This window comes from Micrasema longulum, unplaced genomic scaffold (assembly GCF_059751315.1).
Source record: "Micrasema longulum isolate JH-2025_06_02 unplaced genomic scaffold, ASM5975131v1 h1tg001665l, whole genome shotgun sequence".
NCBI lineage: Eukaryota > Metazoa > Arthropoda > Insecta > Trichoptera > Brachycentridae > Micrasema > Micrasema longulum.
Genome location: NW_028278844.1, coordinates 320,869 through 335,110, shown reverse-complemented (window position 1 = coordinate 335,110; position 14,242 = coordinate 320,869). Strand labels below are relative to the sequence as shown.

Genomic DNA, 14,242 nt, shown 5'->3' with positions numbered 1-14,242 from the left:
ATTATTCCTATTTTTGACATGTCCATCTTTAAGTATTTGATGAACTTGATGGTGCCATGTATTTATCGGCTTTACTCGTTTTCTGCTTTCATCAATAGTTACATAGTAGATCCTTTTAACCGTTCTTTCGTTGTCCATTCGCTCTACATGTCTAAACCGACGCAGCACCTCTTTCTTGATTTTGTCAATAATGCATATTTCAGCCTTACACAGTTCACGGATCTCGACATTTGTGCACCTATCATACATCGTTTTACCACACGTTCGCCTGAGGGATCGCATTTCGACAGCATTTAACCTACTTTCATAATCATTTTTTCAATTCCATATACTTCGCTCCTATACATTAGAGTTGGCACTAGAACTCCATTGTGAACTGTTAGTTTAGCCTCCTGCAATAAACATTTGTTTGCCAAAGTAGATTTCAGTGCACCGTTCACCCTTTTTCCGGCACTCACCCTCCTTTCGATATCTTTCCATCTATTTCCAAAAATGCTGTTTTAAACAGATATTTCATGACAACCATGTCAGGAATCGGAAACGAGACCTGTTGCATGGTTGGCAAATGCGCTAAATAAACTATTGCTTAAATAATTAATATGTATTCTAAATGACAAAATATGTCTTTTATCATAATGGAAAATCATGAAGCACAAAAATTCGTGAATTTTTATTTTAATTTGTATTCCTCTAAATTTGTTGTAACAAAGAGGGAAAACATTTTTTGAGCAGGCAAAATGGAAGTCTAGGCATTTACAGGGCTAATGATCTGTCATTGGCTGGTTTAAGTTGCCACTTTACACACTGTCTCAGCATCCACATTTTCTCAACCCTTCCATCTTTTGACTTTCGTGAAGTAAAAGAGCTGAAACCCTTATCATGTGGGTGAGATTTATCCGGCTGAACCAATTCGCCTACTAGGTAACGCCTGAAAACAATATTCTAATGTTTATACTTCTCTATCCAAAACTAATTTATTAAAACTAAATATGTTTTGTTTACTATATACATACACATTTTTGCTATTACATCTTTTACTTTATATTTTACTGTTTTTTTTTCTCTTTCTATTCGGTATTTTGCTATGTTTTTTTTAATGTTTCTTAGTATGTATTCTCTTTTCACTTTGCATATTACTGGGTTTTAAAAAATATTTTTTTCAATATTATATATTTTTTAATGTTTTCACTACATTTATTACTTTGTTTTTACTACGTTTTTACTTGTTTTTACTACATTTTTACTATGTTTTTTACTACATTTTTAAACATGTTTTTACTTTTTGTTTTTTTTTCACTTTGTCCACTATCTTTATAACTGTTTCTATATATTAATTACTGTTTTTATATTTTTTTTACTGTCTTGGAACGGCGTAAATAACCCTAGCTAGGCAGTCAAAGCAACTTTGTATAAATTACAATTTTTTGTATGTAATATAATATGATAAAAAATTAATAAAACTAAATACCTATTATAAACGTCTCGGTATGGAAAAAGCTATCTCTGCATGTAACAAATACTAGACTTTATTGAAGGGCCAGCACATTTCTAACATATACTGAGGTCCCTAATGCTAATCACATAATCTAGAGCGGTGGCGGTCCAAAAGGCCGCTTTCCCGTACTGACGTCCGTAACAAGGGCTCTACATAAAATCTTCATATATGTAAAAAAAAAAGTACGACAATTTGCAACATAACGCCTTCATCCATTCATGTCTTCAACTGTCAAATAAATCAATGTTATACTGTACCAGTGCGAGATAGCTCGCTCGTGGCACCTAAAGGATTAATAAAACTCTTATTCAATAAAGTATTTATTTCAATAGTAACATTTAACATGCTAAATTAAGATGGCATTAAAAAAAAAGTGGCAACAATAGAAAAAATCACTTTTTTTTATAATTTATAATTTTAAATTAATTAAGATCCTAATTAATCTCTGAAATACCATCTAAAAAAATATTTTTTATTACATTGGCCACGCCCCTCATGTCCAATGTAAATTTAAATAGAACATCGTTACGAATCTTGACGTCATAATTGTCAAGGCCAAACACATCGCATTTTGTAGAGACATATTTTTAACAATTTTATTTTGAAAGTTATGTATGAAAACAAGTCTCCACAATATCCATATTGATTTTGCAAATAATTTTTTTTTTTTTAAATCCATTTCACATATTTTCATCGGTATTTGTAATATGTGATATTTCCCTATTCGATATTGCTTCCAATTTGTTTAAATAGCTAAGATTTAAATTTTACAGTCATTGATTAGTTCAATATGAAGATTTCAGACCCATAGTAATTATCTAATTACTAACTTCAAGGTATATTCAGAAAGTAAGTTCTGTTTGCCAGGTTGAAGAAAAAAAGAACATGTCCAGAAAAGAAAAAGTGTAAAAAAAACATTTAAAAAAAAAACACAACTCCCACCATTTTGCAGACACTCGTCATAGCTCGGGCACAAGCTTCCGTGTTCCCTCTGAAAGGGCGCCGCCTGTGATGTCAACCAAGAAATAACTTGTTCCTTGATCTTGTCATTGTTAAACCTTTTGCCAACAATGTTTAACTTCGAAAATCCAGTTTTTCATAAACAAGAAATTTTGAGAAATTCCATAGAGAGCAGAAATTACAAACATTCGGTTATCTTTTATTTTTTCTCCTCCTGCATGAACCAGTTCCCAGATCCCCAGTTATCAAAGATGGACGCCCACTTCGATCGTCTTCATGCACATTATCAGGACCTTAATTTATTTTTAAATTTTTTTGTTATTAACACAAAAATAAGTGACTTGTACATTTTAACTCAATGGTAACTTGTTCTATGATTAGTTATGACAAGGTCACAACATTCAATTTCAATATTGCTATTTTTAAAAAGCGCCTCCACTTAAAGTGTGTAGTTGAACACTTTTCTATTCGTTTTTTGCCAAAACTGTATCATCACTGATCTACGACATCTTTTGTTTTACACTTTTTCTTATTGGGCGGAAAGCGGACGCCACTTCCTTGTGATGAGAGTACATGTGGACTTTGAGAGAAGTGTGCTGTATGAAGGTCTGCCCGCATATTTCACACTTATAGTTCCGGATATTCAAATGTATTTTTAAATGTTCTTTGAGAGATTTCCTGGTCTTCAACGCCTTGCCGCAGAGGTCACAGTGGAAGTCCTTAGCGTCTGTCAAAAAAAATTGTTTGTTAGATATTTTATGGCCAATTTACCAGAACATTTTAGTTACTAAACATAAGGTTGTTATTGTGCAATAAAGAATTTGAGAAATTTCAATAAGATTAAATAAATAAAAACTGCAACGGGACTTGGTTTGTGGCAGTTCTCTGAAATGGGGAGGGCCGAGACAAGCGAAGAACTGCAGTCTCGAGAGTACGACACGGTGGTCAGTCAATGGGTTAAACCTGAGTTCAATTCTCAGGAAGGTTGAATTAAAAACTAGCTTAAATATATCTTCTCTTCAATACCGTCGAAATAAATCCGACCTTCTAGTCCTATTTAAAATTCTACCAAGTCTACTATATGTATTCATAGTAGAATATAGTAGACTTGGTGGGAGTGGAAGCGGGAGAGAGGTGTTTATAATTTAATTTGATTCAGTGATCGTTTGAAAAAAGACAACTTGTTCAAAGAAATCAAGACTGGTATGTTTGTTGGCAGACCTAAGAATTCTGGGCATAGGGGAATGAAAACCATAGTTAGTTCTATGGTTATCGGTATGAAAGAGTAAGTTTTGTCTGAGGTTTCTAGTTGAGATATTTAATTTTATTGTTGTTATGTCAGCAGTTCAGGCGCATCAAAGAGTGAGTTGAGAATTTTAAATAAGACTAGAAGGTCAGTTTTATTTCGACGGTCTTCAAGAGAAGATATATTTAAGCTAGTTTCTACTCATTATACGTATATCGGTCTCTGGATAAGCCAACCTCCAGCTATCTTTCTTAAAAATCGATGTTGAACTGATTCAATTTTTTTTTTATTGTCTTATGTTTGTCAATGCTTCTTTATTTAAAAAAAATGTTTTTAACTATTCTTTTATTGTAATAAATATGGCAAAAGGACACTGCAATACAGCATACCTAAAATATTTAACATGTTACCAAACAATATTAAAAATACTGAGTTAAATACAGGAGTGAGACGTTTGCTCAAATTATGGTTTTTAGAAAAAAGTTTTTGTATTAGTGATAGTTTTTAATTTTTCATAATGTGAATATGTGATATTTTTCAAGTAACATTATTGATAATGTAGGTTAAGTGTAAATAATCGATGTAATTTATAAGAACCTGCTGACGAGTTGTATGTATGCAACTCAGCAGGACTTTAATTTAAGACTATTTTTTAAATATTTTTGAAAAATAATTTTTTGGAAAAATATTTTATTTATTTATTTTATTTTTATTTTATTAGGAAATCAACAGTTCTACATACATATTTTAGTAAACAAACAGATATAGTGTATAACTCAGAACTAATAACAGATTTCCACATAGTATACAAAGTTAGTAAAGAAAATATATTACATATCAAATAAATACATAATCGATGTTCCATCATTACTGGGACAAGTAAAATTCAATATCCCGACTCGTAGATTGAGAAACAATGAAGTACTGTTCATCGATCAGCATAGAACAAACTATGGCCTAAATTCTCTAATGACCCGCCTTTGTCGTATTGTTAACTCAAGACAAGATCTGGACTTTTTTGGTTTAAGTTTACAAGGATTTAAACGAGCACTACATAAATAGTCCAGATCTTGTCTCGATGTCCCTTATGTTTGTCAATGCTTCTTTCTTTTTTCTTTAAATGTTTTAAACTATTCTTTTATTGTAATATTTAAACCTTATAAATTGTATACATGGACAATGTCCGTTAATAAATAAATAAATAAATTTATACATATAAAAATGTTATTTTCATGTACTCAATAATCAAAGATTTTTTAAATATTAATTTTAAGAACATTAAGTTACTGTAAATTGGGCGGGATAAGGACAAAAATGCTTGAAGAGAGGATAAGGAGGGGAGGGGAGATGTACATATTTATTATTATAATGTCTACTAAGTTACATAATACATTTTTAGTGTAAATTTGAAATCTGACAGAGTGATGTTTGTCTAATCTATATTTTTAAATTTTGTATTGTACATTGAAAAAGTCCTACGAAAAAAAGCATTTTAACATAGGATGTTTTACTTATTGGTACATTTTAGACATTGACCAATCAGAGACCATACCTTTGATCATCATAGACCAATCCGAATCCATCAGTTTCGACCAATCAGAGACCATACATTTTGATCATCATAGATCCTCACCAATCCGAGTCCATCAGTTTTGACCAATCAGAGAACATACATACATATGTTTGATCAAGCAGATTTGTACCTAATCAGAGAGCTATAATTCCAGCCAATCATAGTTTGCAGGTTATTATATTACAGAACATATTATATTATAAGTCGGTATTTTAATAAATTATCCATGATAATTAAGCAGAAAGAGAAAGAAAAATGCTTTTGGGGAACTTTACTCCATAAAATATGGGTTTCAGCCAATCAGCTTTACTGAATTCTGACCAATCAGAAAGTGATAATTTTAGCCAATCACAGTTTGCAGATTTCAGCCAATCAGAGGTACTGAATTCCAACCAATCAGAAAGCGATAATTCTAACCAATCACAGATTGCAGGGTTTGGCCAATCAGAGTCTAAGAATTTTTGCAATAACTTGTAAAAAATCTTACTAATCAGACATTTTAGACATTGACCAATCAGAGACCCATACCTTTGATCATCATAGATCTTAACCAATCCAAATCCATCAGTTTTGACCAATCAGAGACCATACGTTTTGATCATCATAGATCCTCACCAATCGGAGTCCATCAGTTTCGACCAATCAGAGACATACATTTTGATCATCATAGATCCTCACCAATCCGAGTCCATCAGTTTTGACCAATCAGAGAAAATACATACATATGTTTGATCAAGCAGATTTGTACCCTAATCAGAGAGCTATAATTCCAGCCAATCATAGTTGCAGGTTTGACCAATCAGAAACCGAGAAAACCAAACTTTAAAAAAAGAATAACTATGTTCTCATTTAGAAAAATACTAAGCACTACTAACCTTAATTTTACTGTAAGATAACGCAGTGCATGTACTCAATAATCAAAGATTTTTTAAATATTTATTTTAAGAACATTAAGTTACTGTAAATTGGGCGGGATAAGGACAAAAATGCTTGAAGAGAGGATAAGGAGGGGAGGGGAGATGTACATATTTATTATTATAATGTCTACTAAGTTACATAATACATTTTAGTGTAAATTTTATATCTGACAGAGTGATGTTTGTGTAATCTATATTTTTTAATTTTGTATTAACCCTATAAATTGTATAAATGGACCATGTCTGTTAATTAATAAGCTGCATTTGTGCGGATAAGGGTTTGGATGATGAAGACCCGCTTCACGGGGAGTGAATGTGGAATAAGCAGATTTTAGAAACTTACCACTGTGTGTTAGCATGTGTTTCCGCAAGCAGGAAAATACTAAAGAAAAAATTATCGCATTCCGGACACGAGACATTCTTTTCTCTATTGTGAACACTGCGCATGTGCTTATCAAGTCGATTCGCGGTGAAGCACTTTCTCTGGCATATGGAACATATGCACTGGTCATACAGACACCGTGCTTCTGGAACAAGTGTTCTCGCCTCAGTAGACTGCTGTTGAACCTCTCCGCACACTTGTAGCACGAGTACAGCTTCTTGTGGTTGTGGTACATCTTCACGTGCTGCTGCAAGCTGTTCTTGTAGACATACGTTCTCTTGCACTCTGTACACGGGTAAATGGTTTCTCTGTGTTTGGCGATATGCGCGTAATACGCCGTGTTCCGCGCGAACGTCTTGCCGCAGAATTCGCAGAGAAACTTCGGATAGTGCGTTCCGTAATGCTTGGTTAAACCATCGTGATTTGCATACACCTTTTCACAAACGGGACACTTTGTTGATTTGGGTTTTAAAGTGGGTGTTTTGGATTCGGGATTATGCGAAGGATATTGATTTTGATCGTACCATTCTATTCTTTATTACAATCATTCTTTCTTTTTTTTTCTGAGCTGTCTTCAGAGTTGTTACTTCGTCTTTTTGGAGTCTGTTTTTCGGCTTCTGTTGGTTTGATGTCATTCCATTCATCGCTGTCCAGAGGATCTTTGTCGAAGAATACATCGAACTCATCGGCTTCATCGCACTCGTCGCTAGTAACTCCCCAATAATTTGAAATGTTTGATTTTTCTTCTGCTATTTTATTTTCTGAAATGTAAAAGTTGATTTGGAAAAAATATATTTTCAAAAGAGTATCCACGGTTTTTCAACTCTATACTTGAGGGCATTTCAAGAATACCATACTATTTATGCATAAATAATACTAAAATCATCATCATAAAACTTTATTGGCAATTAAAACTAAAACTGCGTGCATTGAAAAATACTTTTTTTGAGTTTGTCTGGGGGTTCATAAAAATAAAGAAGCATAAACAAAAATATATACTAACCAGCTTCATTTTTCTTATTACACGTATCAAACAAATTCTTTTTCAATTTAAATTGCTTCAAATTTCCTGTTGTTTCTTCTTTGGGAGTTTTCATATTACCATATATTATTTTATCAACTGAATTATCTTTAAAAAAGAAAACAAAAATTATTAAAGTACGTAAGTAAAAAAAAAGGTTTAAAAAACAGTTTAAAAAATTCAAGTATGACTGATTTTTATGCTGGCAAACCAAATTATAAATAGCCATATTGTGTGTTCTATTTCAATACCACTGCTTTTACAGTGTTACCATAAGAACACCAGCACCCTCCATTAATTTCTACTTTTTTGACAGATTTGTACCATTTTAATTGGTATATTTTTCTTTCATTTAAATTGGTATATCTGCAATTAATAATTTAAAGAAATTAATAATTTAAAGATCATTCCCAAAATGATTAGATAATATGAGGATGGCACAAAATGTCCACAAGAAGTTCTGAAGTAAAAAGATTTATTTAAAATTAAACAATACTCGATATGAATCTTGTTTAATCAAGAGAATATTCTATGAAAATTAATTCACGGCGTAGTGATTTTTGTCAATTGATTTATTTAATATGAATTATCGAGGTTTAAAACAAACTAAAATTTACCTATTGAAATATCGCTCTTAACATCCTGTGACCAAAAATCTTGGTTGGGGTCAATTAATATTTCCAAATCATCATTACAAGCTTTTACAGAGGAGTTTTTATTCAAATAACCTGCAAGAAATATAATAAAACAAATATAATGTAAGTTTTGTGTATTTACAAATACACACCGATATTTTTTTGCAATAATTAAGCATTTATTGATAAAAAATACTTCAATTCAGCTTGTTTGACAAAATTAGTGTGATGTAAAAAAGCAATATTTAAGATTTTGCTTCAATCACAATTTTCAATTTTTAAACCACTTGTATTTTTCTACTTTAATACTTCGTCTAAATATGAGTAACAATGTACCTAAGTCTAAATTTCAAGAGGCGTATACTGCCAGTCAAAAAGTAATAATATTTCAGTTTTATAAAACTTTTAAATATTTTTTTAAAAATATTAAACACTTTAATGTAATGTGAGACGAGGATAATTAGGAGACCATATTATAGAATTAAATTTAAGAAAACTACAAACAAATGATTGATACAATGTAGTTGCAATTTTCGGGCTTTTAAAGGGCTTAGATATTCGCAAAATAAATCCACAGATTTTGGAAGCTTTCTTTGAAATGTGGTCAATGTGATGGTTGAATTTTATTGGAACACACACAAGAATATGTTTATATGTGGCCTATTTCAAGATTCAAAATAAATTTTAACAATTAAAATAATATGGCAATTAAAAAAATGGGGTGAAGTATTACCTAATTGGATCTGCATAGCCTGCGCGTCGTCCTGAATTTCTTCCACCTGTTTTCGGAACACTACGGCGTCGTGCAAGCGAGACACGCAACCCGAACATATCTCTCCCCTTCTCTCTCGGTCGCTCACCTAGAAAACACCGATGGCTTACTGCGAAACCTGACAAGCTTCATTACACTACGTCACTAATTAATTTAAATGTACCGAAAAGGACAATTCTCCAAGCCTACTAATACTGTGGCAACAATACAGCCACTTCGTACAGTCGAAACGCAGTCATCAGACTTCATGCTCTGGGCAATAATCATATGTGATCCATTTCATGTGAAGTTTAATACCTACAAGGCGGCCCGGCTTATTTTTCAATGGTGAGTGCATAATAGTTCTAGATACCAATGTTTTTTTTTTAAATTAATGTTATTCCAATATTTTGAGTTTGTCCGAATGTTTGTAGACAAAAGACTGGATTTCACCCCCTAAGGAGTCATTAAAATTAACAAACAAAAACAGAGATGGAGAACATCTTAAAGAAGGGAATATGGAAGTCTAGGCATTTACAGGGTTTATGACCTGTCGTTGGCTGGTTTAAGTGGCCACTTTACACACTGTGTAACATTCACCATTTCGCCTATGTCATATTTCATAGATTCTTCCATCTGTTGATTTTAGTGAAGTTAAATAGCCGAAACCTTTATTGTTGTGAAGAGATTCATCTGATTGAATTATTTCACATACAAGGCAACGCCTGAAAACAATTTTCCGATTTTTAAACATCTTCATGGACCAGTTGGTTTTAAAAGTGTACTCAAATTACAAATATTAAACTTAAAATATTGTAATAAAACCAACTGGCCCAAGAGGAAGTTTAAAAATTGGAAAATGCGGAAGTTCAGTGTCTTTTTTTAAATTTTTTATTTTTGCACCACAACAGGCCAGGAGGCCTAATTACAGTGGTGAATTACATCACAGAGCACCCAGGCTTGAGAAAAATCACATTTTAATTTTTGTGTTCTCACCGGGAATCGAACCCGGAACCTTTCGTGCGTGAGTCAAGCTTCTTGACCGCTACACCACGGAGGCAGTCTTTTCTTATTTGTCAATAGACTATTAAACTAAACCTAATTTTTTATATTTTTTTTTTATATCGTATTATCATGATTTTTAAAATTTTTGTATTTCTGAAATAACTCCGCGTGTGACGTCAGAGGTTGTTCTCTGTTAGTTCTTCCGATTGGTTCGTTTACGGTTAGCCAACCAGATATCCTTCACAGCTCTCATATCATTGGTTGGTTCGTATGAACCAGTGATGTCGATCAAAGTAGTGCGATTTTATTAAAATATTTTTTTTATTCATTTCCAAGAAACTTTGCAGTACAATTTAATGCTTTAATTTTTACCGCGTGCAAAAAAACATTTTTTTTTATCCAAGTTCCCATAGGGCTGAAGTTCCTCATTGTATTCAGGCTTTGTTTTTCAGATGAATCTCTTTACAACAACAAAGGTTTCAGCTGTTTATCTTCACTAAAATCAACACATGGAAGAGTTGAGGAAATATGGGCAGAATGATGAATGTTACAGTGTGTAAAGTGGCCACCCTAACCAGCCAATGACAGGTCATTTTATCCCTTCCCTAAAATGTTCTCTATTTCTTTTATAATTTGTTAATCTTAATATTATTCATAAAACATTTTTTTTTTCGATTTTATTAATACAAAACATTTTTCTTTACCATTTTCTATTTCCTTATTTTTAATTGCCAAATTACATTAAGTATTTTTTTTTCTATTTATCTTTTCACACTTTTTAAATACAGAAGAACTCCAGTCATCCAGATGGCCAAATATCTGGGTCATTATCAGGGAATAAAACCTTGAAATAAGGACCTCGCTGCTCGTAAATGAGTTTTTTCATCAAACCAATTAGCTTTGCTGGACATGACATGTTCAAGGATGTTTTCAATTTGATTACAATTTGCTGTATGATTTCAAAAACATTTAAAGTGATCTTAGAATAAATTTTGCGTTTCCTTTCAAAACATTGCTTTCATTTTATGGTTAGATTAGATTTAGATTTAATTATTTATGAAAAAATACATCGTTTTAACTTTACATATTACATATTTGATTTGTACGAAATATTCTGCATATCCGGATAACGTCGGGCACTCATTAATCCGGATAATTGGAGTTTTACTGTATTTGTAAATAACTGAAGGTTTAACTGCGAATATTAATTTACTTTTCTAAATATACTAGAACCACAGATTTATATAGAATAACAAAAATGCTCAATTTAGGTGAATTAATTTACACAGAAAAGGTAAAAATGATATTTAAGATGAAAAAAAGTAAATTAAGACAAATATTAAATTTAATTTTAACTACAACATACAAAAAAATAAATACAAGGTCAAATAAAAAACTTGTGAACAACCTAGGACTAACAGAAAAAGAAACAGTTTTGTGTATAGAGCAATAAATTTTTACAATTCACTTTCTAATGATCTAAAAAATATACAAAAACATATACGTCCTTAAAAACACCTAAATAAAACAGTTCTTACAGCCCGTGTGACGAGTGATATGTGATGTTTTTAAATCGACTTTTTATTAAAACTATTGTGTCATAATATATTATATCGCCTCATACCAGCACTTTTGCTGATTGGGAATATTTCGTACAAATAAAATATGTAATGTAATGTAATATGTAAAGTTTAAAAAACATTGTATTTTGTCATAAATAAATAAATCTAATCTAACTTTACTTGCCAGTATGTATGTTTAATAATGTATTTTAGTTGGAAACTCCTTGAAGATTTACCATATATTTAAATCAGCGTTTATTTGTTTCATGCAGTCTCATTCGATCATTGAATTTCACAAATGAGTTTACAAATTGTGAAATAATATAAGTATTACCTGAATATGAAAACAAAATGTCAACATGTCACTGTAATTTTCTTGCTGACCATCGTAGGAAAAGGCTTCATAATAGCTCCTCAGATCACCTGTACCCGAGTTAGAACATATTAAACAAGACCCGGGGACATGTTTGCATGTCTTTTTGAGTATTTGAACATCTTCATATTCCCACTTCATTTTTAATGTTTGTTTTTAAATGCTAAAACCATATAGCTAAAACCTATAGCTGGAAATGTTGGTCAATATAAGTAAATAAACAGTTTTTGACTGCCATTACACGCCATGAATGCTGGTAATATATTTAAAAAATCCTTTTAAAGAATATTGTTATTAATTTATAAATAATACCCGATTGGATATTTATTATACTTCAACGCAACGTCGATCTGTCAAATGTGTCAAACTGAGAAATATTCAGTTGTCAAAATTACAACCACGGATCACGGCATATTGCGTTGATTACGTTCATAAAATAAAATCAGAAACAATTTATTTTTATGGCTTTATGTACTGAGGTGTTCTAGCCAGCGTCAACATTATTTATTTATTACACGTCGTGTTCGTAATATATATAAATAATTAGTATTTAATATTTACTTAAGTATATAAACATATCTATGACCTAATGCCTAAAATAAGTAAGTATTTACATTAATTTTTATATACAAGTTTATTGGGTGGGGACAGGAGAGTTAGACTATGAGTAGGGAGTATGTTAATGTCTGAGAGGTCGGATAGGAACTCAAGATAATAATCATTTATAGGCATAATTTTTTTTTTTTTAATGAAATCTTCTTTCTCAAGCTGACATTCGAACATGGGTTCTGAACAAGTGCGAACCATTGTACACAGAGGATATCTCAAATTTGTTCAGATTGACTTCGAACCAGGGCTTTTCTGTTGCATTTGGTTTCAGTTGAAGAAAATCTCATCCCTTGGCTTAGGAAGAGGCTACCCAATATTCTTGCCATGTTTGAAGCTGCTTCTCCTTTATCATAATCAGGAGATCGCCTAGTGGTAGTAAATTACTGCAAGCAGGATCCCTGGAATGAACTGCCTCCTTTGCTAACACATGTTTCACAATCTATCCATTTATTTTCATGTTGAATAATTGTTTTCAGAATAAGATTTTTTGAAATCTAATAATTTCTTCACTACCTATTGATTCAGGCCCGAAAGGGTTAATAAGGATGTTGTTATTAATGAAACTCTTAATCATTTAAGTATTTGTTCAATTGTAACATTTAAAATACAAAATTGAGATAAAATTTAAATATATTAAGAATATTCACAATAATCTGGTATGTAATGACAATAGGGAAATATTACATACTATGAATACCGATAAACACATGTGAAATGGATGTAGAAACATTAATTTCATTTTCAAAATCAATATGGATATTGTGGAGAAATTTTTACATAAATAATTAAAAAAATAAAATTACTTAAAAATTTGTGTTTACAAAAAAGCGACATGTTTGGCCTTTACAATTGTGATGTCAAGATTCGTAACGATGTTCTATTTAAATTTAAATGGCTCAGCGAATAATGCCACTGCTAGTTGACGTTCTGCTCACAATCAACACTATCTGGATTGAACAGATAACATTTGATGACGCCATCCACCGCTTTATCTCTACATATATAGTTTCTGAGATATCTCTACATGAGAGAGTGCGGGCATTATCCTCGGGTCTACCCAACCGAGTTTCTCCAGGGCATGCTCGGCTACTATAATTTAGAGACTAGAAGGAATGTTTATTTGACTACGCATTTTTATTGATTGTTGCGCGGTATGGTCGATAATCCTGAGATTATGATGAGCATTGGTTTATATGTTTCTAAGACAGCATCAGCATAAATTGTTTCATATCCCAATACACAGGACGAACCTACCGATGGTTATGCCTGTTGGAAGGCCTGCCGCTATGCTGAACAACATCACTCTGGATTTTCATCTGTTCCATGTATCCGAAGGGGTTTTCTGGAGCAGGATTCATTGACTACTTTGACAAGTTTTATAATATGAATGTCTTGAATTTAAGTTTGTAATGTACACGTTATTTAGAAAAATAAATGAATTTAATTGAATATATGACAGCACTGCTATAGAGAGAAAGAAACCATAGTTATACAGCATAGTTCATGACAAGGTCGTAATCGGGTTGTTGTCCCGTGGCTAGTGTTGCGGACTCACGGATCGTAGGTCCAAGGTTCGAATTACACTCTACCCCAACTTGATTTCCACTTTATAATAGCAAGTTATTAGCAACTCTTGGTCACCAAAATTAAAATACTTGGTTAAATTATAAGAACACTAATACTTCTTTTTATTAAAAAAATATATACATATTT

At 31.9% G+C, this 14,242-nt stretch overlaps 2 protein-coding genes across 2 annotated transcripts; both read right to left on the bottom strand.

The window, feature by feature from the left end:
• Positions 1–1,802: 1,802 nt before the first annotated feature.
• LOC148274397 (uncharacterized) lies at positions 1,803–6,967 on the bottom strand. The gene is made up of 2 exons (XM_088237200.1): positions 6,535–6,967; positions 1,803–3,182 (listed from the first exon to the last, which is right to left on the bottom strand). Exons 1-2 carry the CDS (start codon positions 6,806–6,808, stop codon positions 2,956–2,958), a joined length of 501 nt encoding a protein of 166 aa, XP_088093326.1. The 5' UTR covers positions 6,809–6,967; the 3' UTR covers positions 1,803–2,955.
• A 134-nt stretch (positions 6,968–7,101) lies between these two features.
• LOC148274396 (uncharacterized) lies at positions 7,102–12,319 on the bottom strand. Its single transcript, XM_088237197.1, has 5 exons — positions 11,882–12,319; positions 8,963–9,089; positions 8,212–8,322; positions 7,577–7,702; positions 7,102–7,334 (listed from the first exon to the last, which is right to left on the bottom strand). The coding sequence occupies exons 1-5, from the start codon at positions 12,059–12,061 to the stop codon at positions 7,102–7,104; spliced, it is 777 nt and encodes a 258-aa protein (XP_088093323.1). The 5' UTR covers positions 12,062–12,319.
• Positions 12,320–14,242: the final 1,923 nt, after the last annotated feature.

Excerpts from the sequence above, each read along its gene's own strand:
- LOC148274397 (XM_088237200.1), bottom strand. The coding sequence starts at position 6,808 with ATGTACCACAACCACAAGAAGCTGTACTCGTGCTACAAGTGTGCGGAG. Across the intron at positions 3,183-6,534 it reads ACACATGCTAACACACAGTG|ACGCTAAGGACTTCCACTGT; the intron begins GTAAGTTTCTAA and ends TTTTTTTGACAG.
- LOC148274396 (XM_088237197.1), bottom strand. The coding sequence starts at position 12,061 with ATGAAGTGGGAATATGAAGATGTTCAAATACTCAAAAAGACATGCAAA. Across the intron at positions 8,323-8,962 it reads GGCTATGCAGATCCAATTAG|GTTATTTGAATAAAAACTCC; the intron begins GTAATACTTCAC and ends TATTTCTTGCAG. Across the intron at positions 7,703-8,211 it reads TAAGAGCGATATTTCAATAG|ATAATTCAGTTGATAAAATA; the intron begins GTAAATTTTAGT and ends TCTTTTTTAAAG.